Raw genomic sequence first — 26,100 nt, forward strand, 5'->3', positions numbered from 1 at the left:
GGAACTCAATTAGCGCAATCGCACAGTACCGCACGCATCTACTAGACTCTTATTTAGAGGTTTCCAGAAAGACCAAATAGCATCTCACGTCGAGGAATTGCTATTACAAATCTTTCCGACTCCTCTATAAAAAAAAAAGTAAAGTCGGAGCGCTGCAACGCTTCTCTAAATATCAGCAAAGGACGCACTCTCCGCAGAGGTATCGACTTGTTTTGAACGTGCATGCTTCCACGACAGTTCCAGTCCATTGCAACTGACTGAGGCATGCGCCTCTCACGACCTGTTTACCTTCCTCCGAGTCGGCGCTGCAGTTTCTTGAAAATGCTTTTGACGTGCAGCCCTCTTCCACTCTGCTTTTATTCGGAAGGTTTCCGCTCTCGGAAAGTGATGCGTGGCCCCCTGCGAGTCTGCGTCTAATTTTGTCACAATTCCAGGTCCCCCGACGGAGATCCTCACGGACATTCTCATCAGAAGCTTCGGGCCGGTGTCGGAAAACGAGATGGTATGTCTGTGTAGCTCGCATTCCTATCTACATTTTTTTAATGCTTTACGCCGCTGCCTCTGTTTACCCCCAAGCTTCAATCAGTGATGCTTCACACAGAAATCGCATGATGGTGATACATATATATACGAAGGAAGTATATTTTTTCGGATCTGGTGTTTAATAGTTTAAAAGAAGTACAGGCGCACGTAGAAAAACAAAAACGTACAACAATCATACCAGCCACTTTCGGCCTTCATTGCCGGGGAGTGTCATCCATCAGTTTAGAACAGACTCTGTGACTTAATCATTGAAATTCTAACAAATGGTTAACAAAACTGTTAGTCGCACACAATTAGTACCACTTGCATGCAGCTATTTTTCTTATTTGTGTTATCGCCTACAGTCAACCACAAAATTTTGCGGAACACGACATCTGAGAAAAAAACTGAATATCTTCGCAGCCTCACAACGCAGCCTAGTATTCGCATGTACACTCTCTAGCAGTAAATGTGGACAACATTGTAATGTTCGGTTTTACTGACTACTGTTGCAGGCTACTCGGAAATTGAACGTTTTCTGAGATCCCGTGGTCCGTAAACTTTTGTGGTTGACTTTACAAATGTACATGTACAGTCGCTATCATTCGTTTAAATATCGACAAATCATGCACCACCTCGCTTTCGCAGATGTTTTCGATGGACTGCTACTTCCGGCAGACGTGGTACGACCGCCGGCTCAGCTTCCACGGCGACACCAAGGTGCTCTCGGTCAGCTGGCAGTTCCTGGAGCTCGTATGGACGCCAGACACGTACTTCTTCAACGGGAAGAGCTCCTATCTCCACAAGGTCACCGTGCCAAACAAGTTCGTCCGCCTGTTCCACGACGGTCGACTCATGTACTCCATGAGGTACGTTCAAGGGATATGCGTCAGTGTACTGCGAAATACATTGGCGTTTCAGTTTACAGTTTAGAAAAAAACGTGCTTCAGGCTATCCGGTAATACTTTAACTCTAAAGCCAATGCATATTTCGGCTGATTTTGGGGATGGATATCTCGAATGCAGCGCTAGACTTAGGATTCGGGCTAAGCAGGCATGGCGTTATAACTACTCTAGACCTTCAATTGCTCTGTACAAACGTAAACCATTCAAAAGTTGCGTAACAGATCCCTTTAATTAGTCACTGAAAATTGCGATTTGTCGCAAATAACGTCCTCCTCCGCAGCAATCCACTCGAACAGGGATCTGCGGTATATGCTCGTTCAATATTTTTTTTTAACTTCCAAACTAAGACAAACTAAAGCTGCCCGAACTTTAGTTTCTAACTCGAAGAACGCGTGGAATAGTATACAACTTTTTTATGATGCATACTGTGCATCCAGGTTTTAACCTTTACTGTCTAATCAGGAACGCGTCATCTCACTTGCGTGTTGTTTTCACTTGTGCGCCGGTACATCTTGGAGCTTATCCCAGGCTCATAGGCTTGATCACGAGTTCGCGGGATTGAATCCCGGCCGCGGCGGCCGCATTTTGATGGAGGGGAAATGCAAAAACGCCCGTATACTTGCGTTGTAGTGCATGTTAAAGAACCCCAGGTGACCAAAATTAATCCGGAGCCCTCCACTACGGCGTGCCTCATAATCAGAACTGGTTTTGGCACTTAAAACCCCAAAATGAAGGCTTATAGGCTTGCATCTCTTTGGAACTTTGGAACTTTGTGTAAAGTGCACAGTGCAACCTGTGCTCGCTATTGAAGAAATGTTATGTCGGTAATATATCCGGAGCAATATTGCCTGGCCTCTTGGATGAACTCGTCAATAATGGTCACAGCAGTTGGCATGTACAGTGCGGTCCACTGTTAAAGGAAACATTCAAATGTGAGGCTCTCGCTTTGCTGACGCCCTAGCTACTAGTGGCTGCGAAATCAATGTCAGTACACTGAACAGGTGTGCTGAAAGGAGTCAGAGCTACCAACTATAAGTTACTTGCTACAAATCTATAGCAGGTTGTACTCTTGCGAGAGAGACAAATCCGGGCATGCTCTGCACTCAAGTGTTCCGTTTAACAGCGAACCACTCTGTACCTTCAAAAATGTTAAAGCTTCTGAATGATTATTACTGGCATTGCATAAGCTTTCTCTGCAGCAGGGAAGAAGCGCCGCCTAGTACGGCATCTTGAGTTCCACTCTGACCTTCTGCACGACGTTTTCAAAATTTTATTTATCTCATATTCTTTTTATTTTTTTACTTTTACGCTGCTATGCGTGTACTGTTTAAAGCCACTTATAAATTTTTAGTGCCCCCATAAATCCCACGTGTAACAGTCATGACACTTTTTCTTTGAGGAACAGCATAATATATACCCCGGTGCGACTAATTAATTTTTCTGCTGCAGCGAGAGCAATGATCCGCGTCCAAATCTCTTTACATTGTTTCACAATTTTCCGAAAGAATAAACGACGTAGGACGATGCTGAGGCTCACGGGCCTAGCTTGCACCATTTAAACTAAAGAAAAATGAGAATCAATTTTCTTTCGGTGAAGTCGTCGGTATGACTAACAACAGTTGGCTGCGTCTAATGAATTGACTCCCGTATTCACTTGGAGCGCATAAAATTAGATCCGTTTTGCTGAATGCGATTCAAAGCATAGTGTTAAACATTACTTGGTGTTTCTTATTCATTCTTAAGGGTGAAATATGTAGCAACGACCTTTCTTTTTTAACAGCGGAGCTGTTTAAGCTCTTGGTTAGGCCGCGTAGTGCGAACAAAAAACTGCGCCTCACGATGATGTCACCACGTGTTGCCTAGCAACACCTCTAACAGCTGGTGCGGGGCACTGCTAGGCGACGCACGTTAAGTCATCGCTCGGCGAGCTTACCACCCTCTGTAGTGCACGTTAAAGAACCCCAGGTGGTCAGAATTAAAGCGGAGCCCTCCACTAAGGCGTGCCTCATAATCATATCTGGTTTTGGCACGTAAAACCCCAGGCAGAAGAAGAAGGATGATACGAAACTGCGAACTCGCTGCAAGTGCCGCCACCAGTATCCATCAGCCCATCTTGCTCGACGAGACGCGGATGCTGTCCATTCTGGGTGACGAGGCCGGTGTGAAATGCAGCATGTCGCATCTCGACGCCGGCTGCAGCCGGGGCACGCCGACGAACGCCGGATACGTCAGCCACGCCTCGCACCAGACTATACAGTGTTGCGCTTTCGCTGGCGTGGCGTCCCCGTGCCGAGCGCGCTCGCGCGTCAACGCTACGTCGGACTATAAAGTGGCCTTTAGAACACGAGTATCGTCCCGATACTCGGGGTCGGCTAAGTTTGGCTAAGAACCAGCCAAGCCAAACCAACTTAAGCAAAGGAAAGCAAAGGTATAGCTAGGGAAGGGCCACCAGCTTCGCTGTTTGTACAGTCTTCGCACCCCTTAGCCTGAAGCAACCCCTAATTTTTTTTCTTTTTCTGGGCGTGTGCCGAATTGTGCTGGCAGAGTAGAAGCCGCACCCCCTCCCTCCCGCACTGCCTTCCCGCTTGCCTCCTTTCGCGTGCGATATTGAGTCACCAATTCCCCTTGCGCGTGGTCGCAAGATAAGCAGTTGGTGCCGCAGCACAATGCCGCCCCACCTCCCTCCCTCCCACACCCAAACCCCCGCGACTTTTCGCGCGACGGAAGACATCGCGTTTGTTCTCCGCCGCGCGTTCGCTCTCCGTGAAAGCGCGCGCCCTTCGCACGCTTTCACTCGCACATACAGTATACGGCGCGCGGCGAAGATTTTAGCGCCCTTGGCCTTTATGCGGAACCTCACGGCGACGGCGACGGTGACGGCAGAAATCTGCTTGGAGTGTCCATATAATTGCTATCGCAATAAAAAAAGGAAAGGAGAATTAAAAAAGGGAAAAAGGGGAGGCGAATACGACACTGTTATAGTCTGTCTCTAACACCAGTTCTCCGCAAGAAGCTTAACAATGCTTTCAGGGCCTTCTGTGCTGAGGATGGTCTCGGCCAGCATCCCAAGGCCCTTTCCTCCGACAAAGGGCGTTTGTCAAGTCTATCTAACACTTTTGAAAGTTCTTTCCTGGGTGCACTGAAGCGGGGGCACTCGCAGAGATGGTGGGTGATTGTCCCCTCGCAGCTTCAGTTATCGCATGCAGGGCTGTTGGCCATTCCGATCGGAAAGGAGTAAGCATTCGTGAAGGTCACGTCAAGCCACAAGCGGCACAGAAACGTCTCCTCAGCTCTAGATAACACACCGCTATGGTTACGTCATGCGGATACTAAGATTTTCATCTCATTAAAAAGAAAAGAACTTTTTAGGAGCCTAATATCTGACCTATATCAGGTCAACTGCCTCACCGCATGGCAGAGAAATAAGCAATCGTGGCACATATGTTAATTCATCTTTTTAATTGTAGAGATTTGTGCCCGTTTTGTGTTTATCAGATTACCCTGACGCCAAGTCGTGTTCTCTTAGGCGGAGGGCCGGATGAGTGACAGCGTGGGTGCAGATACCTTGCGAGATTGTCATCATCGAAAATTTACTAACACGACCTTCTCCATGTTAGAAGGTTTAAAAACAGTTAGCGTCAATACTGAAGCATTATCTTAGGATTTAGTTGCACAACGAATTACAATTCTGCATGCTTCGCTTGCAAGCAGGTTCCTATAGAGGCATTGCTAATGGCCGATTATACGGTGGTCTATTACGTCTCCTCGTGACACTTATAGGTATCCCTCACATGAATTCCTGTATTACAGAGCTTTGTAATAATAATAATAATAATAATAATAATAATAATAATAATAATAATAATAATAATAATAATAATAATAATAATAAATAAATTCAAGTGCTCACGGCTCAGATAGGCAGCGCTAAGATGTGAGTTGAGCTCGGATTCAATATTTGATGAGTGACAAATCAGTTGGACGTCAGAAAGCTTTAATTTTACCTTGTGTGTGCCAGCTGAAGACTGTGCAGGATAGATTGTGTGACGTCTCGTCCGACCCCTGATGCAGTCGTGGGACCAGCGGGACGAAGAGAAATCCTCTTGATTAAACGTTACATCCAGAGCTCTCCTTCGAACGCCGTTAATCTCTTCAAGCGACGACCTTCCTGCGAAAGTCTTCCTTGTTTGAAAGTGTATAGCCATGTTTTATTTGGTTCTAATAATGAGGCTAAATGTAATTATATGATGTGCACTAAAATCGGTAGGCGTGAACGGCATGATTTTGTGACGGCGTGCCTATCACACGAACAAGCATTTTCAGATACCCTCAGTAACGTAGGTATACAGCAACAATCCTTCGGTGAATATCATCTTCTTTCAGGCTTACCATAAAAGCAAGCTGCCCAATGCACCTCCGGAAGTATCCACTGGACACGCAGGCCTGTCCGCTGGAGATCGGAAGTTGTGAGTGTCATTTTTGCCGGTTCTCTTCCTTGCTCTCTTCCTTTTCACTCTCTCCTGTTGTTTTTTTATCTCTTTTTTTCTGTTTCTTTTCTTTTTCTTTGTTTCTCGCAACATACGTGCAGGTGTTCGTTTAGGGTTTGACTGCTCGCGTGTATTCAGCTTCTTGAAGTCGTTGCTGAAGGAGACGGGCTACGCACCCTACCGATCGTCACACTGACGTATATGAAATAGTCTAAGGAGATAGCGTTTCGATTCAGTTACGCAATGACAAAGGCCGCATATCTACGCGTATACGTGCGTACTTGGGACTTATAAAAACCTTCAGAGCCACTCGCGTAAACTTTTCTGACATCCCTTCTCGGCTTATCTCTTCTATCTGTACTACAGTTATCTCGCGTTACTTCATACTTGCTACGACTGTACTACGATTTTCATGTAAGGAAGCGCCACCTCTATCTCATGAGACTTTTATCATTTACCAAAGATAATTTTAGTTGTCACTCACTGTTTGAGTTATACAATACCATGCGTTGCCACTGGTCTCTCTTGTTGCCATGCTATGTATTTAAGAGATACATTGAAGAATGTGGCTTGGGGAGCTGTATAAGATAGTCGGCACGTGTAAATATTGTTCCAGTGGCCATTCTTGGTATTAGCGAGAAAGCTATTGACGAAGTCACTGCCGCAAGAATTGCTGAAAATCCCGTATAGCACGCGTTCGGAAAAGAGAAATCCCTATATTTCAATGCTGTGTTGATAGACATTTATGAACTAGCAATCAGCTGAGCACGGAAGGTCTGTCGGTGTCGGTACTCTTACTAAACTCGTTTCTTGTTATGGATTTCATTCCAGTTGCCTATTCGTCGAAAGAAGTGGTGTTCAAGTGGAAAGGTCCGGAACCCGTTGTGATATCACCCGACGTCACCCTGTCACAATATGAATTTCTGAATGTCACAGTGACCAACTTGACTACGTATGGACCCGGCGGCGGTTAGCATCTTCGTGTGTATCTCTGTTTGTTGTTCCCAGCTAAACATATCCATCATTATATTATAGCCAAGATAAATAGCTCCCAAATCACATACTTTCAGGGAATAACTTTGCAGTCAGAGTAATGTCGCTTCTCTATGACTATTCGGTCTTGGTATACGGGTTACTCACTAACAACATCGAAGCCACCCAAATGCTGTCCCCCGAGCGTGGTGAAAGGCGACGCGTTGTCTCAATTCGCTTGTCTGTAATACAGCTGTGGAGTATTTTAATAAATCACTAATGTCATGTTCGTCACATCACGTGTATACAGCGTGTATATTAGCCTACGCCTCAATGTTTTCTGAAGCAGAAAAGGGTGCTGAGTGAGTGTTTATCATTTGCCTTGATGCAAATGCACAACAGCAAAAAGAAAGTCAAATATGATCATAAAAAAAACACACGTCATCTATTTTCTTCACTCCAGGATTCCCCTAAGACCCACTTGGCTAAAAGTTAAGGCATCATGAAACTCGTATTATATTTCTCGCCGTCGTTTTCCTATGAACCAGGGCTCTATTCATAAAGCACTTCACACGCAAGTGTCGCTCGTAAGAACAGGCAGGGTCCAATTGTCATAGCAAACATATTAGCCAAAGCACTCAAAGAATGCTGAAGAGTTTTAACGAAGAAAACCCTTCCGCAATTTGGCTTTAAGGTTTTGTTGAAAGTGATACTTACACTACGCAACTCTACTATTAAACAGTCAAATGCTTGAGGTGGCACAATCAACACTGGAACATACCTGCTTTAGAAAAGACCCGTACGCAGTTGCACAGCCGCACAGATGTTTCTACATGGTCACCGCCGAGGCATCACACAGAAAAGAGCCGGTACATTCACCTACTCCCTCATTTACTCTTCCTATTAGAAAATAAAACCTACCCCGAACAGACATATGTGCTAACGGGACATTTTCTCCTTCTCTCTCTCTCTCTCTCTCTTTCTGTGCAGAAGTACGTTCTTCACTCATGGCCCGCTTCATCCTAAGCCGTCGGCGTGGCTACTTCATCCTTCAAATTTACGCACCTTGCTCCATGATCGTCGGTGCCTCCTGGGTTGCGTTCTGGATCAACCGCAGCGATGCCGCTGGCCGCGTCGCTGTAGGTCTGTCGCTTCAAGTCTTGCTGCGCTTCTTCACGTCTCAGTGGAGCAATTCTCAACGGCTCTCATGCCCAGTATCTTTTCTTTGCCTCTTTCTATTGGTGCCTTGGTTGCCGCCTTAGTCGTATACGACTTACCTTCGCTTCCCGAAGATGGTTCGGGTTGCTGAACTGCGCTGTTCGCTTCCATAGCAAAACATTGCGGCATCCGCACACCGCCATTCGTTTCTTTAATTATGTGGTTTTACGTGCCAAAACCACGATCTGATTATGAGGCACGCCGTAGTGGGGGACTCCGGAAATTTGGACCACCTGGGGTTCTTTAACGTGCACCTAAATCTATATACACGGGTGTTTTCGCATTTCGCTCCCATCGAAATGCGGCCGCCGTGGCCGGGATTCGATCCCGCGACCTCGTGCTCAGCAGCCCAACACCATAGCCACTGAGCAACCACGGCGGGTCCAACGTTTCACGTGGAGCAAAAATATGCTGAACTTTGTCTACATGAGTTCACTTGGAAGGAGTACACATAAGTTTCCGCATTTCCTAATGGTCACGCTCCTATCAGGATATCTTTCTTCTTCTTTCTGGGGCTTTACGTGCCAAAACCAGTTCTGATTATGAGGCACGAAGTAGTGAAGGGCTCCGGATTAATTTCGACCACCTGGGGATCATCAGGATGTCATTTGCGCGTTAGTTGGATCGGTGAGTCTCGGTGAATAGTGTTAGCACTATAGTATAAATTGTAGATTTGATCAAAAATGAAACGCGATTGTTGTCGGCGTGAAACGATAAGTGCAGTAGGCTTTTAAGTGACAAATGACAATGCACCCAGATGGGGGCACGTCATCAAATTCGTAACCCGCTGTACCCATAGCAGCTTTTGCGGCACTGCCAAGGCTAAGCCGATTTCCTTCGTGATGATCTAGACAGTGTGTACAATCGCGTGATCCCCTGTATATTTTTGCGCGGTTCAGTTTTAGACAGCTGTTCGTGGTAAAGTAGCACTGCCAAACTGGCACATGCAACGTTTTCTTAGTTTCCGACCCTTAACTTTTCGAACACGTTTTCTAACCTGGTACATGCTGCGCGAGAGTGAACTTGCCTCTACAAGGTCGTAACTGTGTTATGGACTCCTGCTTCAGATTAACTCTAAATTCATGTTGTCCAATAAATCCTTCAACTGCGTCGTTGTTGGCTTGCAACGCAACACCGCAATGAAAAAAAAAACAGAAATTCGTGCTTGTGTTGTAAGAAAGGTAATCACTCTCGAAGTGCAACAGCTTGCCACCTTCGCCAAGCTGGTTGCTAATTTCTACATCAAGCATTTGCTGTTAAAAACGTGTGGGTCCTCAGCTTCGGTATTCTCTTGGCTGAAACTAACTGTTGTGGAACACTGAATGTGCAGTAAAAATAGAAAGTACGTCGAACGCTAGACAAATGTTTTAATCATGCAAACGTCCATCAGTTCAATTGGAGCACTTTAGCACGATATCTTTACATTCGACGTAAAAAGGCTCCAAACAATCTTTGGCATTTTGTGGCAGAAAAAAAATGAAAAGGATGGAACACAATTCGTCACCCGTCATCAGGCTACGTTGCAATAGAACCCTCATACTCATAGTCCATCAGGGTGCTGAACTTCCGACGTCAGCATTAAGACAGCACTCGGCTGTGTCGTCCACGAGGTCGCCAGTCGGCGCACACAATGCGAACATAGTGAACGAAAAGAAGTCACGACAACGTAAACGAAGTGTGTTAAGTGCAATATGGTGAATAATTTGTCACTATATTCAGTAGCAGTAACAAAAAGAAAAGCTGATTGTGACGATGATCGAGTCAAAATGTATCCCTTCCACGAGGGGTGTCATTGACACTTGTCTGAAAACGATCAGAGTACTCCGCCAGGCTCGGCATGCACCTCAATCCTTACAGGACATTTCTGCAGCAAGGTAAAAACATAGCCTTGCTCGCTGCAAAAATAATGCGATAAATGAGACCGAGAGACGGAGCAGCAAGTCGAAACCTGTCGGCCAGTGGCCTAAAGACCTACTTGAAGCTTTACGAGAAGCGATGTCTTTAATTGGCCTTCACCTAATGTTTATTCTCTGGGGAAGTGTGTTGGTTGCATGAGCGCAATTTTGGTGGTAGTAACTTGTCGGAAGCAGTGATTTCACTGCTATCGAAATGTCATCTTGCTTTCTCGGGCACTCATGCTCGAACGACGCAGGCGCCACCACAGTGCTGACACTGGTGACGATGGGCTTCGGGGGCCGTGCGTCGCTCCCCAAAGTGGACTACGCGACGGCGCTCGACTGGTTCATCATCATGTGCTTCACCTTCGTGTTCACGGCACTCGTCGAGTACGCATGCGTCAACTACATCGAGCGCTTCCTCCTCAACCGCGAGCGCAAGCGACTCGAAGCCCTCGCTCAGAAGGAGGAGCGCCGAGATCTCGCTAAGGTAATGAATTGATGCTTGCTTTCCTGTTCTCATAGCTTGTGTCGTCCGTCGGTACAAGCTAACGCATAATATGCATTGGTCTGGCAGAACGCCCGACAGCGACGTCTATGCCTTCATCTATGGTACTTCCCACCCTTATTGCGGTGCTTACAGCTGGATAATATAAAGTCCTGCCCACGTAAAAAAAAAAGAAAAAAAACGCGCTATTTCACTGCTGTGATGGTGGATTACCGGCGAAGCAGTTTAGCTGATGGCATAGAGGTGACATAGAATTTTGATTCAAAGGCATGAGCAAATTTTCTCTTGTGTGGCGACGGCGCTCATTCCGAAGAAAGACACACGCACACACACACGCACACACACATCGCCACCTCCAAGAGCCGGAGGAATCTAGAAACGCGCGACGGGACCGCCACACCAGGAGAGCGGACGGAAACTAGGCACGCAAGTGCTTGGAACGACGACAAAGGGAGGACGGTGCGTGCGTACACATGGCCGACGCGGGTTACACAGCGGCAAATCTTTGAGAAACTATTATTAAATACCTGAGAGTATACTGATTTTGATAACGGTGCCTATTGATAACTTATCTACTGAAAATGCATATCCAAGTGATGAGACATATAAGCTTTTGCATAAAATGAAGCGAGTTTGCATGAAATGCGGGAGCTGAGTTTTTGCACACGCAGATCTGTTGACGGACACGAAACAATGCATAGAACTCTAGCCATAGACCGCTTCGCTGTAAAGAAAAAAGAGTAAAAAAAAGAAAAAAGAACATGGCAGTTTAACGTCCCGAGAGAGATATATAAAAAAGAGGAAAGGCGGGGAAGTTAACCAGATGGGAAGATCTGGTTTGCGACCCTACGCTGGGGAGAGAGGGGAGGGAAGCTTAAGCGACAGGAAATTTGAGATAAAGGAGCACAGACACACAATCATATTTGGTCACTGTCACCGCATACTGTCACCGCACAGTACAGTAGCACTTGAAGCACTATAAACATCTGACTGGGAGCTTACCACTGTCATTGAAAAGAAAAGTGTACAATCATTGCATTCTACCGGTGCTAACATATGGGGCAGATACTTGGGGGTTAACAAAGAAGCTCGAGACCATTAGGGTTACAGAATGGATACCAAGAGAAGGGAAGCGCAGTCGAGGTAGGCAGAAAACCAGATGCGGTGATGAAGTTAGGAAATTTGCAGGCGCAAGTTGGAATACGCTAGCGCAAGACAGGGGTAATTGGAGATCGCAGGGAGAGGCCTTCGTCCTGCAGTGGACATAAAATATAGGCTGATAATGATGATGATGAAACATCTGTTCAAATTACAGTTGCTTGTCCAAGTCTGTTGCCCTTAAAAACTGCAACAGTGGCCTCGTCGTGCTCCGCTACGACAGCTTGTGATGTCGGCATTCTAAAATAAGTTCCTCTGTTAGAGGTCTTTGGTTAAAGCGCGCTATCGCGATTGCGAGCGATCGTCTCTGTAAATTACAGCGAGGACAATCGCAGAGAAAGAGTCTCCTCGCTACCAAAGTCATCACACGAGGCGTCGTCGGCCCATCTGATTCGGAATTCAAAAGACTTAGTAAAGGCCACTCCTAGTCATATTCAACAAAGCTGGGTAGCATCACGATGGCAGAGTTCAGCTGGGATGCGAAGGCGTATAGATGAGTCTAGGTGGTGCAGCCGGTTGCTTTCGAAACTTCGTGTGTTCCACATGGAGAACGGGATATAACGGGTGAGCATTCCAAGTTTTCTAGCCGCATCTGACCTTCATAAAGGTACCGACTCCTCTTCTTCGCTTTGAAGGGCCGACCGAGCAGCGTTATCGACGTGTTCATTCCTTATGACGCCGCAATGACTTTGAAGCCACTGAAATCTCACGTGCTGTCCTTTCTCAGTCAAGGTATGGATGAGTTCTCTAATCTCGAATACGAGTTGTTCATGTGGTCCATACCGCAGGGCTGATAGTAAAGACTGCAGTGCTGCCTTCGAGTCACTGAATATTGACCGTCTTCGAGGTTGTTCTTGGCTGACGAGACGAAGTGTAGCACGAAGAGCAGCAAGTTTCACAGCCGTCGATGTATGTGGGTGACACGTCTTGAAACTGATGGTGGTGCCTTTCCCAGGTAGTCATGACGATGCCATAGCCGAAGGCTCAAGAATAATTTTGACCATCTGGGTTTCTTTAACGTGCAATTTATAGCAAAGTACACGGACGTTCCGATTTCCAGCCCCATGGCAATGCGGCAGCCGCGCCTGGGATTCGCACGACGCCATAGTAACTCAGTCAACACAGTGAGTATAGGCGTGCTAGCTGTTGGTCGTGTTAAGATAACTTTTGCTGAATCATCTGGAGTTGCAGCGCCAAGCACTGGCCGCTCGCTCGCTCGCTCTCTCACTCACTCACTCACTCACTCACTCACTCACTCACTCACTCACTCACTCACTCACTCACTCACTCACTCACTCACTCACTCACTCACTCACTCACTCACTCACTCACTCACTCACTCACCTTAAGGTGTAAAGCTCGGTAGCCATTTTGCCAAAAAAAACTATCAAGCATTCGCGTCAAGTAGTGATTCAATTTGATACATGAACACGTTGCCCTCTTATAAACTCCTCACAACCGGACGACGTTCCGGGGTCGGGGTACCCGACCGAACGGTCAGAGCCGCCAGCGCGTACTCTGCAAGCAGCGTATAAGCAGTTGTATAAAGCTCGTGCGCTCGCCATAATGGCAAGTCGGCTATTTTCCACGGCGCTTTGCCGTCGGCGTGACATGAATAATACGACGGCAATGACCGCCAACCATGAAAAGAAAAAAAAAGAAAAGAGGGGGGGGGGGGGAGTAGGGAACGAGACCTGCCCCTTCCACATTTGCATAGCGTGTTCGATGCTTTTACCTTGTGTTATATTCCTCGCAGTTATTAATGACCTAGCTTAGGTAGCAAGACACTAATTAGCAGAGGATATAAATGAAGTGCGCGGAAAACCCTGCTTCTTCAACCTGGTGCAAATTTTATCACGCACATTGTCCGGGCCCCGAGGCCGCTCCTTGGATCAATGCAATCAAATTCATTTGACTTGCGTCGCGGTGCGCGTTCTGGCGCCAACAGACCTGTCTATAGGCAGGTGTTGTGCCCTTCTGGTGGCAGTTGCCAGCCTTGCTCCTCGCTTTCTCTTTCTTTCCTTTCCTGTCTACAGCTATGAAACGTGAGCAGGATGAAATAACATTTTCTAGTTACAAAGGCACCGAGACCTCAGTCTAGGCCATTATGATTGGCCCAGGCCACCAGACTCATGCAGTGCACTCTAGATGTGTGGCACCAAAAGTGATGACCATACTTGATGACCGTGTGGGTGATGACCGTATAGGGGACGGCTTCGGAATATCCTTGCGCCCGGTGCTGGCCCCCGGTCAGTGAAGGTAATGTAGCTTAGATCCTAGTGAATGCTCTGACCGGCAGACCATCCTACTTGCAACACCGTGTGGTCAACGCAGGTCAACATAGTGGGCTAGCGAGAATGAAGAAAAGCATCTTTAGCAAAGGTTTCGTCTCCTTACCCTCCTCTTGAAGTCTCCTAACACTATCTACCAAGACATGCTCAGAAGGCAGTTTGGACCCTGCAGCTTTTTTATCGATACTATTGCTGCCTCTCTTTTATAGTGTACTTGATCTCTTAAGAGAAAAAAATATTGGTCTCAAATCCAGGCTGTGAAGATGGTTGGACAGCGAAGCTGTAAACGAAACTAGAACGATTACCTATTGTGACGTAGCTTTAAATTATTCACATGGTGACATTCACATGCACTTTGCCTAATTATTAGCCTAAGACGTTTCAACGGTCTGCGATTTGGCTTGCGCTGCTATACTTCGTGCACCTACTAAGAGTGTACCCGAGAGAAGAGAAATGCACTTAACCACACTTTCGCCGGGCCTCGTATGCACGCTGCTCTTCAGGAGTCCTCACTGTATGTGGCCTTCCGATAGCACTATCACAACATAAATCAATTGCTAGGCGGGTTCTTCTTTTATAAACGAAAGTGTTGTTACGTCATACGCTGCTTCGTATGTTACAGTTGTCGTTTCCCGGCATGTGCAGCTTATGCAACCGTAATATTTCCGGGAAACGCTTGCGGCGAACGCTATGCACGAAGGCGAGCTTTCTGGTTCTTTTTTATTTATTTCCCCTGCACGGGCTGTGCTGCTTCTGCCTCGGATGCGTGGAGGCGAGCGCCATCTGGAGGTGCTGCAAGGAACCCAGTGGCGCACACGGCGTGCGCCTCCAGCTGATTGGTCGAGTTTTGTCTCCACGGACACGACAGACCCATTTGGCGGTAGAGCTCGCATTTGGGTTTTACATTTTTGCTGTAAAAGCCCAAATACGATATTTGGTGTTCATCCTAATGTTGACAGTATACATCACGTCGTGAAGTAAACGATCCCCCGTAGTCCCAGTTCATCCCTTTAATTCTTGAGCCCTTCCTTAATTTCTTTATTTTCTTCCTTGGTTCCCACCCTCTGGCTTTCCGGTCCAACTTTGATGGAGTCATATCACAGTGCGTGCCATTTACACGACTTGCCGCCTTCTTTGTCCTCGGCAGGAGCTCAAAGAGCCCGGCCAGGAGGAAACGGCGGACAACGCGACGTCCGACTCGGAAAACATCCGGCTCCGTCTCGAGCAGGCCGAGGAGGAAGCGGCGGCGGCGGCGGGAGCGGAAGACGCCTCCACGCGGCAACGCCGCCTCCATCGCGGAGTCCCCGCGCTGGGTTTGGCGCGATTCGGCTTCCGCTGGTGGGGCCCCAAGCAGCGGCTGGGCGACAGCCACCCGGACACGGCGTACGCGCGGTGCAGTCGTGGCGTCGGCGGCCCCGCGCCATCCTCGAGGGAGCAGCGCCTCACTCCGAGCGAAGTGGCCGGTGAATTGGACGCCTGGGCGCGCATCATCTTTCCCCTCACGTTCACCGTGCTCAAAATCCTGTACTGGACGCTGTTCCTCTACTTCGTGGACGACGAAATCCCCGAGGACCCGCCTTCACAAAACTGAATCTCTCTCTTTCCGCTCTTTCTCTGTCTCCTTCTCCTTTCCTTCCTTTTTTTTTCTTTTTAGTCCTGTGTAAGAGGTGTCCACCGCCCGTGTTAAAACGCCTTCTCTCTCCGGTTAAACGTTCGACTTCTAACGAGGACGCTGTGCGCCACGTTTGCTCTCCGAGTCTGTCACTCTACGTGACAGCTGACTCTTCTGTGTGCGTGGTGCCGCGTGAATCGGTGTTTTGTTTTCCCTGTGGTGTTAAACTGTAGTGTGGCCTGCGCTGTCACTATGTTGTCCGCGTGCGCCGCCGCACGTGCTGGGAGTTCGTGATGACGCGACGAACAGTGCTCCCGAAAGGAACGCCGCGCGCATTCACGGCCCTTCCGGGAAACAACGAACCGCTGGAAGTAGACGAAGGAGAGGATTGGAGAACGGAAGCGTTCAGCGCCGTCTTGGGCTGTTAAGTCACTGCCGTCGTACTCGGAAATCGGCTGCATTTTTTTTTCTTCTTCTTTGAGCATTGGTGCGCTGACAGCTTCGGGCTTCGCAATCAGCTTTTTCCATCGAGCGTGGCTCCCCGCATTAATGGAAGAAAACAATGCCATGTGAATCCATTGCAAGTGTTGTGTTGTGCGAACAGCCGTATCTATTACACGGCGACTACACCTGATCCCCCGTGGTGGCGTAGTCGCTTTCGTGTTGCGCTGCGAAGCCCGAGGGCGCGTGATCAAATCCCGGCCGCAGCGGCCCCATTTCAAAAGGGGCCAAATGCAACATGCCTGGACCGTACATTTGGTGCGCGGTAAGAACCTCAGGTGGTCAACATTAACGCGCAGTCCCCCACTACGGCGTGCATCATAATCAAATCGGGGTTTTGGCACGTAATATCCAAGAATTAAATTTGTTTAACCACGCAAGACGTATAGCGGCGTATTTCCAGCATTGCGTCATCCGGCGTCAGAGCGTCGATATTACGTTTAGCGCTTAGTGCGCGTAGTGCAGGTCGCTTCATGTGGTTAGCACGTGCATCGGCCATGACAGAAGCGCGAATATTGCGTCACGGCGTGAAGTGAGCTCGACCACGCCGGATGACGCAACGTCGAAAGTACGTCGAAAATGTGCTGAATGTGGTTGCCCCTCCTAGCGCTCAGCGGAAGGTGAAATTGACGTTGACAGTTGACGTATCAATTGGTTGGTACTCGTGAGCGCGAGATATAGTGCAACAAGGCCACCACGCTGCTTCAAACAATTTTTTTTTTTTGACCGGTTCCCGGCGCGTCCGCCGCCAGCTTACTAGTTCGCTGTTCCCATACAAGCATGCGCCTTGCGCAAATAGTCGCGCGGGCACTCTTTGTACTCTTGAAAAGGGTTATCTACTGTAGCGTTATCAGTATTATATATCAACCTAATGTGGCACTGGGGTAGGGGATAGGAGCCGCGCTCTGGCCATTCAGGACTGCTCTCTGGACTGTGCTCAAGACTGAGCAAACAATGTTTTGACAGAACTGTTTTGTTGGCCTTGTAGGTGTTTGCTGAAGGACATGTTTTTTTGCCGCAAGTTGATCGGACAGACCGGGCACTGCATAAATGAACGAGCCAGGGAACCCGACCTAAATCTAATGAGAGATGGCGTGGCACATTTGCCAGTGCACTGCAAGGCGTGCATGTGTCAACCACGTTTTCAGGAAATTTAAGATTCTCGGTAGGAAGCAGAAATCAGACAGAACGTGAGCTAATGGAAGCTTACTATATAAAAAAGAAGCTCAAGCTGTATTAGCAATATTTCTGTTATCCTTTACCAATCGGAGACGATATCGTTCGACGTCTGGAAATCGTAGATTTGTGCGCTGCCTGCGCAGGCGCGCATGTCTATATATTCCTGGGTCAGCAACCAATATAAATCAGTTTGAAGGTGCCGCCTATGCCGTCGTCTATGTTTCTTGCATTTGTGGGTGTCTTGATTTGCGGCAAAAAGCATGTCCTTAAATGTTTTGACGCGGAGAAATATGTGGCGGAAAGACACGTACGTTCGCATGATTGCACTCCCGATTCAAAGACGCCGGCAGCAACTTCCACTCCAGTGCCAATTTACTTTATAAGAGTATGTAGGACAAAATGCGGCACTGCAATCGTTCATCCACCATGGAAACTGTGAGTAGCATGTGAAATTTTGTACTGCTGGTTTAGCAGCTAAGACGAGAAAGTACTTTTTGCGCTTCTTTTATTGTTATTCAAGGCTGAATTGTGCTGTGTATTTGCATCGCAACATTTGTCCTCTGCCCTTCATTGTTTACCGCTCACAAGCCATCAAACCTAAGAAAACATTTCTCAGAATTAATAAATCAAGATTGTACAGAATATAACCATCGGCAATTGTAACTTACCTGCCCATGTATAGTCCCATGGTAAGCCAAGGTGGACCAAGTTTGAATGATAATAGCGATATAATGAACTTGTTATGGCAAATTGCTCTGAGAATGCCAATATTAGAGGCAGAAAATACGATCCAGGCATGAATAACGCAGTTAATACAACTGCACATCGCACAACTACAACTGTTTGTTTACTGCACATCGTTTCTACCATATAGACTCGTGTAAGGGCCGCACTTTTTTTTTTCACAATTGTGATGAGGTGCGGCCCTTACACGGGACCGCAGGTTTTGGTCAAAATGGTGCCGGCGCAGCCAGCGATTTCTGCACTCCAGGATCTTGTGCACACTCCGGCTCTCGCCATCTAGTAGTGGCACGCGGAAGTACGCAGCTTGCGAACATTCGCCGATGCGCGCGCGCGGCATCGGGGCATCGAACGCGATTGCTTCTCCACTGCAAATTTGTTTCCAAATTTTGGGCTGCTATGTTGGAGGCGCGGCCCTTACAAGAGTCTATGCGGTATATGGTCGTCGACACATCGGAGTGCTCGAATGGAAGCAGCCTTCCCCCACCAAAAACCAAAAAACAGCAGTTGTTGGAGTGGAGCGTTCAGCTGATGCCAGTTGCAGAACGAAGCCTTCCTTTCTTATCAACCTACTCTTCACTGGCATAAAGTTTTCCGTGTGGCCGTCTGACAGCCCCGTGCGCTGAATTCTTGCCATTACCAGATCAATTCGCAAGAACTAGATGATGCCGCTTTCTGATCACGTAGGTTAGTGCTAGTCAAATATTCTATTTTGAAGGCAATTTTTTCTTTGGCTGACATCAGAAAGATTTGGGTTTCGTAGGATGGTGCGTATGTGGCTGCCCATTAATAACTGCGTTCGTCAAAATAAGGCGATCTGAGGCCTGATAGGGCATGTAGGACAACGGAAAAGGCGTCAAAATGAAGCTTGAAACAAGAACGATGCAGCAAGTCAGCATAGAGCTATCCTACGGAGCAGTACTAATGCGCAGAATTGGGCAAAGAGGATGAAATGAAACCCAGATGCGCTCATTCAAACCAAGCGCGCCTAATACCGGAACCGGAGGTGTGACATAACTCAAGAAATAATAGGCCGATACCTGAGATAGGACCGTCTAAAAATGTAGGCTAATCGTGAATGTAGTACAGTCCTAAAAGAAACAAAGTAAATGGTTCTATGCAAGAGTAAACCACATGGACTCTAATGCACCTCAGAAGACCTTGTCTTTCTTCGATGTCAACCGCTGTCCGAGTCACGTTTCTTACTTTTTTTTCCGCTCAATTTTGCATTCGCTGTTTCATATTTTTAAATAGAAAGTAAAAAAAACTCTTCACCACGTCGTTAAATTGTTCAGTTAGTTCGGCACTACAGGTGTCTAGTGCACGAAGCGATGGGACATTTTTACGCTTCCGATGTCGACCATGGAGAGAAGAATCATGAGCAGAAACACGATACTGGGGCCAATAGCAGCGGGCCGACCTAACTTCACAAAAATATTGCAGACATCGTATGTGAATATCACATGTTGTGTTAGTGCAACACTCATATTTCGATGAAGGAAAAAAATACTTTATTTCTATTGCTATAGCTCTACACCTCACAGCAAGGACACCTCGCAGAGTTTAAGACGATGCGCGTCGTTTGTAACTGTAAGGAAGGTCATCCGCGCGACATTTCTTAAGATTAAAAATAAGCTTCGTTTCGGCTGCAGCAATTGATGCTCTCAAGTTTAAGGTATAAGAACAATATAAGAAGCCGCTGTAGCAAATAATAAAGCTACGTGATAAGCCAAGAAAGCAAAACTACAAATTTTGCTGTAATTACGGGCTAGCACGTCAACCAAACCATCTAGTAAACCACATCAGCAACTCATTCTAACTGTACATTCCTCGTCGTCTCGCCTGATTTATTCGACAGAGACGTAAGGTAACAATCTACCTCAAGAACATTTAGAAAAAAACGCACGTGGAAAGGACGTAATTTTCTCTGACAAATTGTGTAGACGCGAAGGAATACGAAAGTGTGGGGGACAATTGCTTCGAGAGAATGTCCTTAATATTTCTAGAAGCGCTTACAGTCGTTACATTCCTGCTGCGTCTCCTGAGCCTAATAATTTAGTCACGCCATCCGACATCATTACGCCGGCTAAGTAAGGCCTTCGTCCTTGATCTAAATTAGGCTTCCCTAAATTATTGTCTGTGCCTTTTACCATAACTCTCAGGCTATAGTTCTCACGGGCGTTCTCAACCTCCTCTACTTTTTTTCATGCGTTTGCTTTTTTCTGTCCGCTGTTCTTTCCGTCTTTAATTTCCCCTTCCCCCAGTGCAGGGTAGCAAACCAGAATCTCTTCCGGTTAAATTCCATGCCTTTCCCACCCCGTTTATCTCTCTCTCTCTTTTCCTCTGAAAATGTGTAGAAGTGAGGCCCTACGTCAACAGTTTTAAGCGTCGCAACAAAACATTACACTGGTTGCTCCCCCAATTCCACAAAGGCCGAGTCAGAAAGAGAAAAGCATGCTTTAATGATATTGTTACGGTGAGGAAAGCAGACAATGTCGACGACGGAGAATACAACGAAGTGGCAACAGCCTCTCTGTGTTCTCAGCTGCTGTCTAATTATCTCCTGTAAATACATTTTGTAAATAGTTTATACCCGTGACATTTTGGTGAGAGGTGCGGGGTACGCGTCTTCACCACGGAGCTCCGCAGCGGACGTCTCGCCCAGCCTGGGAACATGCATCCAGCAGCAGGCACCGCGTATGCAGTTGCATCGCCGACTACGCAGACCCAATACGTTGCTCTACCTCAGCCGCAAGACCCCGGCAAGTTCAACGGCCTCAATGGTGTTGACGTAGAAGAGTGGTTGAAGATGTACGAGCGCATCAGCAAGGTGAGCAGGTGGGATCCGACCATAATGCGGGCCAATGTCGTGTTCTATCTCGACGGAACACCGCGAACGTGGTATTACACGCACCTATACGCACGTGGTATTATACGCAGGAAGAGCCCACCAGCTGGGAGTTGTTTAAAGAGAAGCTGTCCGACGTTTTTGGCAATCCGACTGGTCGACAGCTAGCCGCCAAGTAACAACTCGCCACGCGTGCCCAAACTACTACCGAGTCCTACGTCTCCTACATTCAGAACGTCCTCGCCCTCTGTCATGAAATCGACACGTCCATGCCAGAGGCGGATAAGCCTGGGCACATTATCAAAGGTATCGCGGACGACGCATTCAACCTTCTGGTCTTTAGAAATCTATCGACTGTCGAAACCATCATGAAGGAATGCCGCCGTTTCGAGCAAGCGAAGAGCCGCCGTATACATAATCAGTTTACACGGCTTCCAAATACTGCAGCGACCTCTTCTTGCACCGACCGAGTTGGAGATGTTAGCCTGGCTATTCGCCTGACATGCTACTCCAAGTGCTGGGTGATGATTAAAATATATACAATGAGAAACACTGAACAGCACCCCCCCCCCCCCCACACCACACACACACACTGTAGAATATTTACAAAGTTTCATTAAGGCCTTGCCGCCCGCAAGAACGTCAGCAGAGCTTTAGTGGCGCGTAACGCACAGGCGGTGCTTTGCCGTGGACCGAGAATATGCCGCAGTTCCCAGGTAGAGATCCATTGAAGGTGTAGCGCTGACTACAACTTCAACGCATAGCGGCAGCATTCCCACAGGACGTGTTGCAGGTCATCAGGGGCATTGCAATCAAAGCACATTGGAGATTCGGTCAGTTGCATCTTGCACTTGAAGGAGTTCATGTAGTAAGGAGTTCGTGTAGAAGGAGTTCGTGTAGAAGGAGTTCGTGTAGTAAGTTCGTGTAGTTAAGTCTGATGCGGTGTAAGCATGATTGGTCTCGTCTATTGAGGCCTCGCGGCATGTGAAAATCACACGATCTATTTTGTTTAGGGTTCCGTACTGGTGGCTTGCATCTGTCCAGAGGGATCGCTGGAGACGCCAAGAGATCGGACAGCCGCGAGAGATCGGACAGCTGCGGCCCATCTCATTAACATCGTGCATAGGCAAGCTCTTTGAAAGAGTCGTGTACACCCGGCTGGAGAATCACCTCGAGCGTAACAGCCTTCTTCCGGATTCGATGTTCGGCTTTCGCAAGGGAGTCTCTGCACAGGACGTCTTCCTCATGCTGAAAGACGAAGGTCCTCGGCCCTCCCCCGGGCCGCCTAGACAGAATCCTGCTCGCCCTTGACGTACAAAAGGCCTTCGATACCATATCTCACTCCGCCATACTAGAGGGCCTTGATGACGGCGGATGCGGAGAAAGAACATTCCATTACATTCAGGACTTTCTGCGTGACCGCAGCGCAACATTGCGCTCGGAGCGTCACGGTCACTCCCATAGGAAGTGCCGGGCCGTGGCACGCCTCAGGGTGCAATATTGTCTCCACTCCTATTCAATATTAGAATGCGCAAGCTCGCCCTACAGTTACAGGAAGACGAACACCTCGGCGTGGCAATTTACGCCGACGAAATTACGCGCTGGGCGACCAAAGGCTCATACGGGGACAGACAAAACACACTTCAGCAAGCCCTAGACACGTTCGAATCATACACAATAAAACATGCCGGCATGAAATGCGCACCGAGCAAATAAGAATACATACATATTCCACCACCTAGAACTCAAGCCAACAGAGCTCCGCCGTTACAACTACTTCTAGAAGGTGAAGCCCATCCGAAAAGTCCAGCAGCTACGAGTGCTCGGAATGCATATACAGGAAACGGGCAGTGCCGGCATTGCCCTGTCCAAACTCAAGCGCTACTAGCCTCATTAACAGAATCGCACGTAGCAGAGAGGGAATGACGAAGACAGACACTATGAAATTAGTTCAGGCTTTCGACATAAGCAGAATCACCTACGCTCTTCGTTTCCAAGCGGCCCGACAAACTGACATCGACCAAGCAAATCGACTGATCCGGATTGCCTGCAAGGCGGCACTCGGCCTGCCCGAAAACTCAAGCACTGACCGTCTGAGTGAGCTGGGCATGACGAACACATACGAATAACTCGCCGCGGCGACACTCATGGCCCAGCGCGAAAGACTAAACGCAACACCCCAGGGGTGCTCCGTGCTAACACGACTACGATACCCCCTAACGCCACAGTTCTGCGGATACAAGACCACACTTATGCCATCTGATCTACGAGCAAGAATCTATGTGAACCACATCCCAGGTCATACGAACCTTCACTTCCACGTGAAACGACGACAAGCCCGAGCAGCCATCCTGCGCAAAAGGCAGGAGGATGCAGACACCTACTTTACTGACGCGGGCTTGTACCCCCGAGGTGAGACAGCGACTCCTACTTATGCGGCTGTCGCGACGAACCGGGGGAGACCGATCGTAGCAGCGTCCGTACGCACGACTTCAAGCACCACGGCGGAATCGGCGGCCATAGCCCTAGCCATCCGAGACGCTGAGGCCAAGAGCCAGTCGACTTATATACTCACAGACTTGCAAGACGCCTGCCGGCTCTTCCTTCGGGGAGTTCTACCGGCCGGGGCCCTTCGCATACTGGGACCATGCCTCCAAGTGGACCACGGGATAACCTGGTGTCCCGCGCACACCGGAGTGGAAGGCAACGGTCGGGCGGATCGTCTGGCTCGAGGTATAACAGGCCGAGCCGCGATACATATACCACTCAAACGGACGCCTCTCCGACAACCGGCAGCACACCTTGAGGCACAACGACTAGGAAGACGAACCAAAGCTCCACCTCACCCCAAGCTCAACAGGCGACAGGCGAGGGACTGGCGCCGAATACAGACAAACACCTACCCACACTAACATAGCACTTCACAAAATGTTTCCCTACAAAGACAGCGACAGATGTCCATGGTGCGACTCCACCTCGACACTAGAACGAATCACTATATACCAATGCACGCAGCGTCCGGCAGACGCCGTCTCGCCGCTAGTTAACGACACATTTAGCAATTGGTCGTGGGGGGCCCGACTCTCCGAACTGGACTTGGGAAGCCAATTGGCGACCCTCGACCAGGCCCTGCGCGCCGCAATAGCCAGTGAGGCCCTGGAAAAGGGGCTCCCCCCACAGTAACCAAGCACGATCTTTATTTCAATAAAGTTGTTTCTCTCTCTCTCTCTCTCTCTCTCTCTCTCTCGGTCTAACACGTGATCGGCACGTGCTGGGCCGATCAGTGCCCCCGCTCTGCATGGAGAGCTATGGCAGGGTAGCCAAGCAAGTGTATTTCGATTAAAAACTACCAAAAACCAAACATGCTCAGCCAATACCCTGTGTACGTGTGCGTGCGCGCGTGTGTGCGTGCGCGCGTGTGCGCGTGCGTGTGCGTATGCGTGTGTGTGTCCCGCAATGTAGCCTGTGATTGCCGCTCTTTATGATGTACACATCCCTGACAACTTGGTGCGCAGGAAATGCTGTACTCATCTTCGAAACGGCGACACAACCATGGAAGCAAGAGCGCAGAATATATATCTGAAACAGCAACCATCGTTGCTTATGCGACGCCTTCTATGTCCAGCCGACCCCGAACGTGCCTGGCCCAAGAGTGGCCTCAACCGTAGGTCCCATGGGAGTGGTTCGCTCACTCCTTCCACCGGGGGCTGTTGTGCGGGTGAGGGGTTCAGCTTGATTCGTTGTGATTTTTGTTTGGAGGAACGGGCCGTTTTTGGTCGTTTGTTTACCGTTAGGGTATCCCTTGTGGTAGGCGCAAGGTCAGTGGCAGCCTGTGCAAGGCCAGCGCGCGCCGCGCTTAAATGGCCGATAAGGGGGTCAAAATGGTGAATGCGCTATTCGCGCTCTCCTTGTAAAAGCGAGCCAGGTAGAGCAGTGGCAGATAGTGCGTGATGAGGATGAAAAGGCTGATTGATGGCTGATATAATTGTCTGCAGCGAAGCTGTAGATAATAGTGGCGCAATGGTTTTCGTGAGGCGTGCGACAGTGTGCTCGATATCAAATGTAAGGGAAACGCAACGTCTGTTGGATCTGCGAATTGGTTTGAAACGTAATAATCAATGATTATAAAATAAAGTTACCTAGCGTATATATAATCCGAAAAGACAATAATTAATTAACTTACATGCGCGTTTCTCCTAAACAGTAATTCGTAATTCTATGTTGCTCGCGGTGCCTCATACCGGCTCCACGTTGGAGGTAAGCTGAGAAGGGAAATTTCGGGCCTTGTTTAAGTAAACAAGAAAATTTATATCTGATCTAGCGAGATTTTCCGCTATGGCATGGAGGAAAGAAAATTTCGGAGACGTCAGAAACCACTGCTGCGACGTCGCGATGAACGATACGTGGAACTGCTGACATGACGGCGTGTTTCGATTTCAATCAAGCAACATGGCATTGGCATTACCATGCGGAGTATGAATTCTGATTGTGCTACAGCGCACTGAACGCATCTCTGTAAGTAAATGGCATAGTGAGTATGCCATAAGCTCGTTAATACAATAATGAAGAACTTGTACAATGCTATTGCCGTTCGTACTTCTAGGTGTACTGTCGATTTCTGAGCATTCAGTGTCAAATATTTATGTGTAACCGGCGAAACAAGCTTATGCTGCAGCACCAAACAAAGCAGCATAGTCAAATCTCGGCGCAAGCAGAGATATACGTATACTATGTGCCGATCACGACCAGTCGTGGCGCTGACCAGTTGAATGTGCACGCGTGTACTAAATTTACCAGGAACCACGCATAGGCAGATAAACGTTCGACAGATTCTCACTGGTCACGTGTTTCTATGAGTTTTGGCATGGAAGAAAAAGAAAAAGGCCACGTATCTGTGTGCTTCGCTGCAAATGACGTGCAAGTGCGTAAACGTGATTCCGGAATCATTCCAACTCCCGAGTTGCCACTCGGCAACTCTGCTTATCATACAGCATTCCGCCTTGTACTAGAGGTCAACCGGGTCCTTTCGAGTGGACAGAGCGAGAAAGTGCGCTGCTGCACCCTCTCCCAATTTATTGCTCACTCACTGCATGAACGCTTGGCACAGACCTCGTACAAGGTCTTCTGAAGTGCCTCGTTAATGTACAAGCCAGCAGAACTTCAAGACTTCCTTTTACGGAGGGAAGTACACCCGATAGGACGCTTTCGGATTTCCCACCAAGTTTAAGCAGTTATCAGTAGTGCGGATGCTTCGTCTAACGGT

At 48.2% G+C, this 26,100-nt stretch overlaps 1 protein-coding gene across 1 annotated transcript in view; it reads left to right on the plus strand.

The window, feature by feature from the left end:
- Positions 1-17,884, plus strand: part of LOC119449975 (gamma-aminobutyric acid receptor subunit alpha-6-like) — a 60,632-nt gene extending 42,748 nt beyond the window's left edge. The window contains exons 3-9 of the mRNA XM_037713299.2: positions 435-502; positions 1,171-1,391; positions 5,811-5,893; positions 6,746-6,883; positions 7,877-8,029; positions 10,257-10,489; positions 15,104-17,884. Of these exons, the coding sequence (XP_037569227.1) occupies positions 435-502; positions 1,171-1,391; positions 5,811-5,893; positions 6,746-6,883; positions 7,877-8,029; positions 10,257-10,489; positions 15,104-15,547 (1,340 nt within the window). The 3' untranslated portion in view covers positions 15,548-17,884. The remainder of the gene's footprint in view (positions 1-434; positions 503-1,170; positions 1,392-5,810; positions 5,894-6,745; positions 6,884-7,876; positions 8,030-10,256; positions 10,490-15,103) is intronic.
- The last annotated feature ends 8,216 nt before the right edge of the window (positions 17,885-26,100 follow it).

This window comes from Dermacentor silvarum, chromosome 4 (assembly GCF_013339745.2).
Source record: "Dermacentor silvarum isolate Dsil-2018 chromosome 4, BIME_Dsil_1.4, whole genome shotgun sequence".
In the NCBI taxonomy this organism is placed as follows: domain Eukaryota; kingdom Metazoa; phylum Arthropoda; class Arachnida; order Ixodida; family Ixodidae; genus Dermacentor; species Dermacentor silvarum.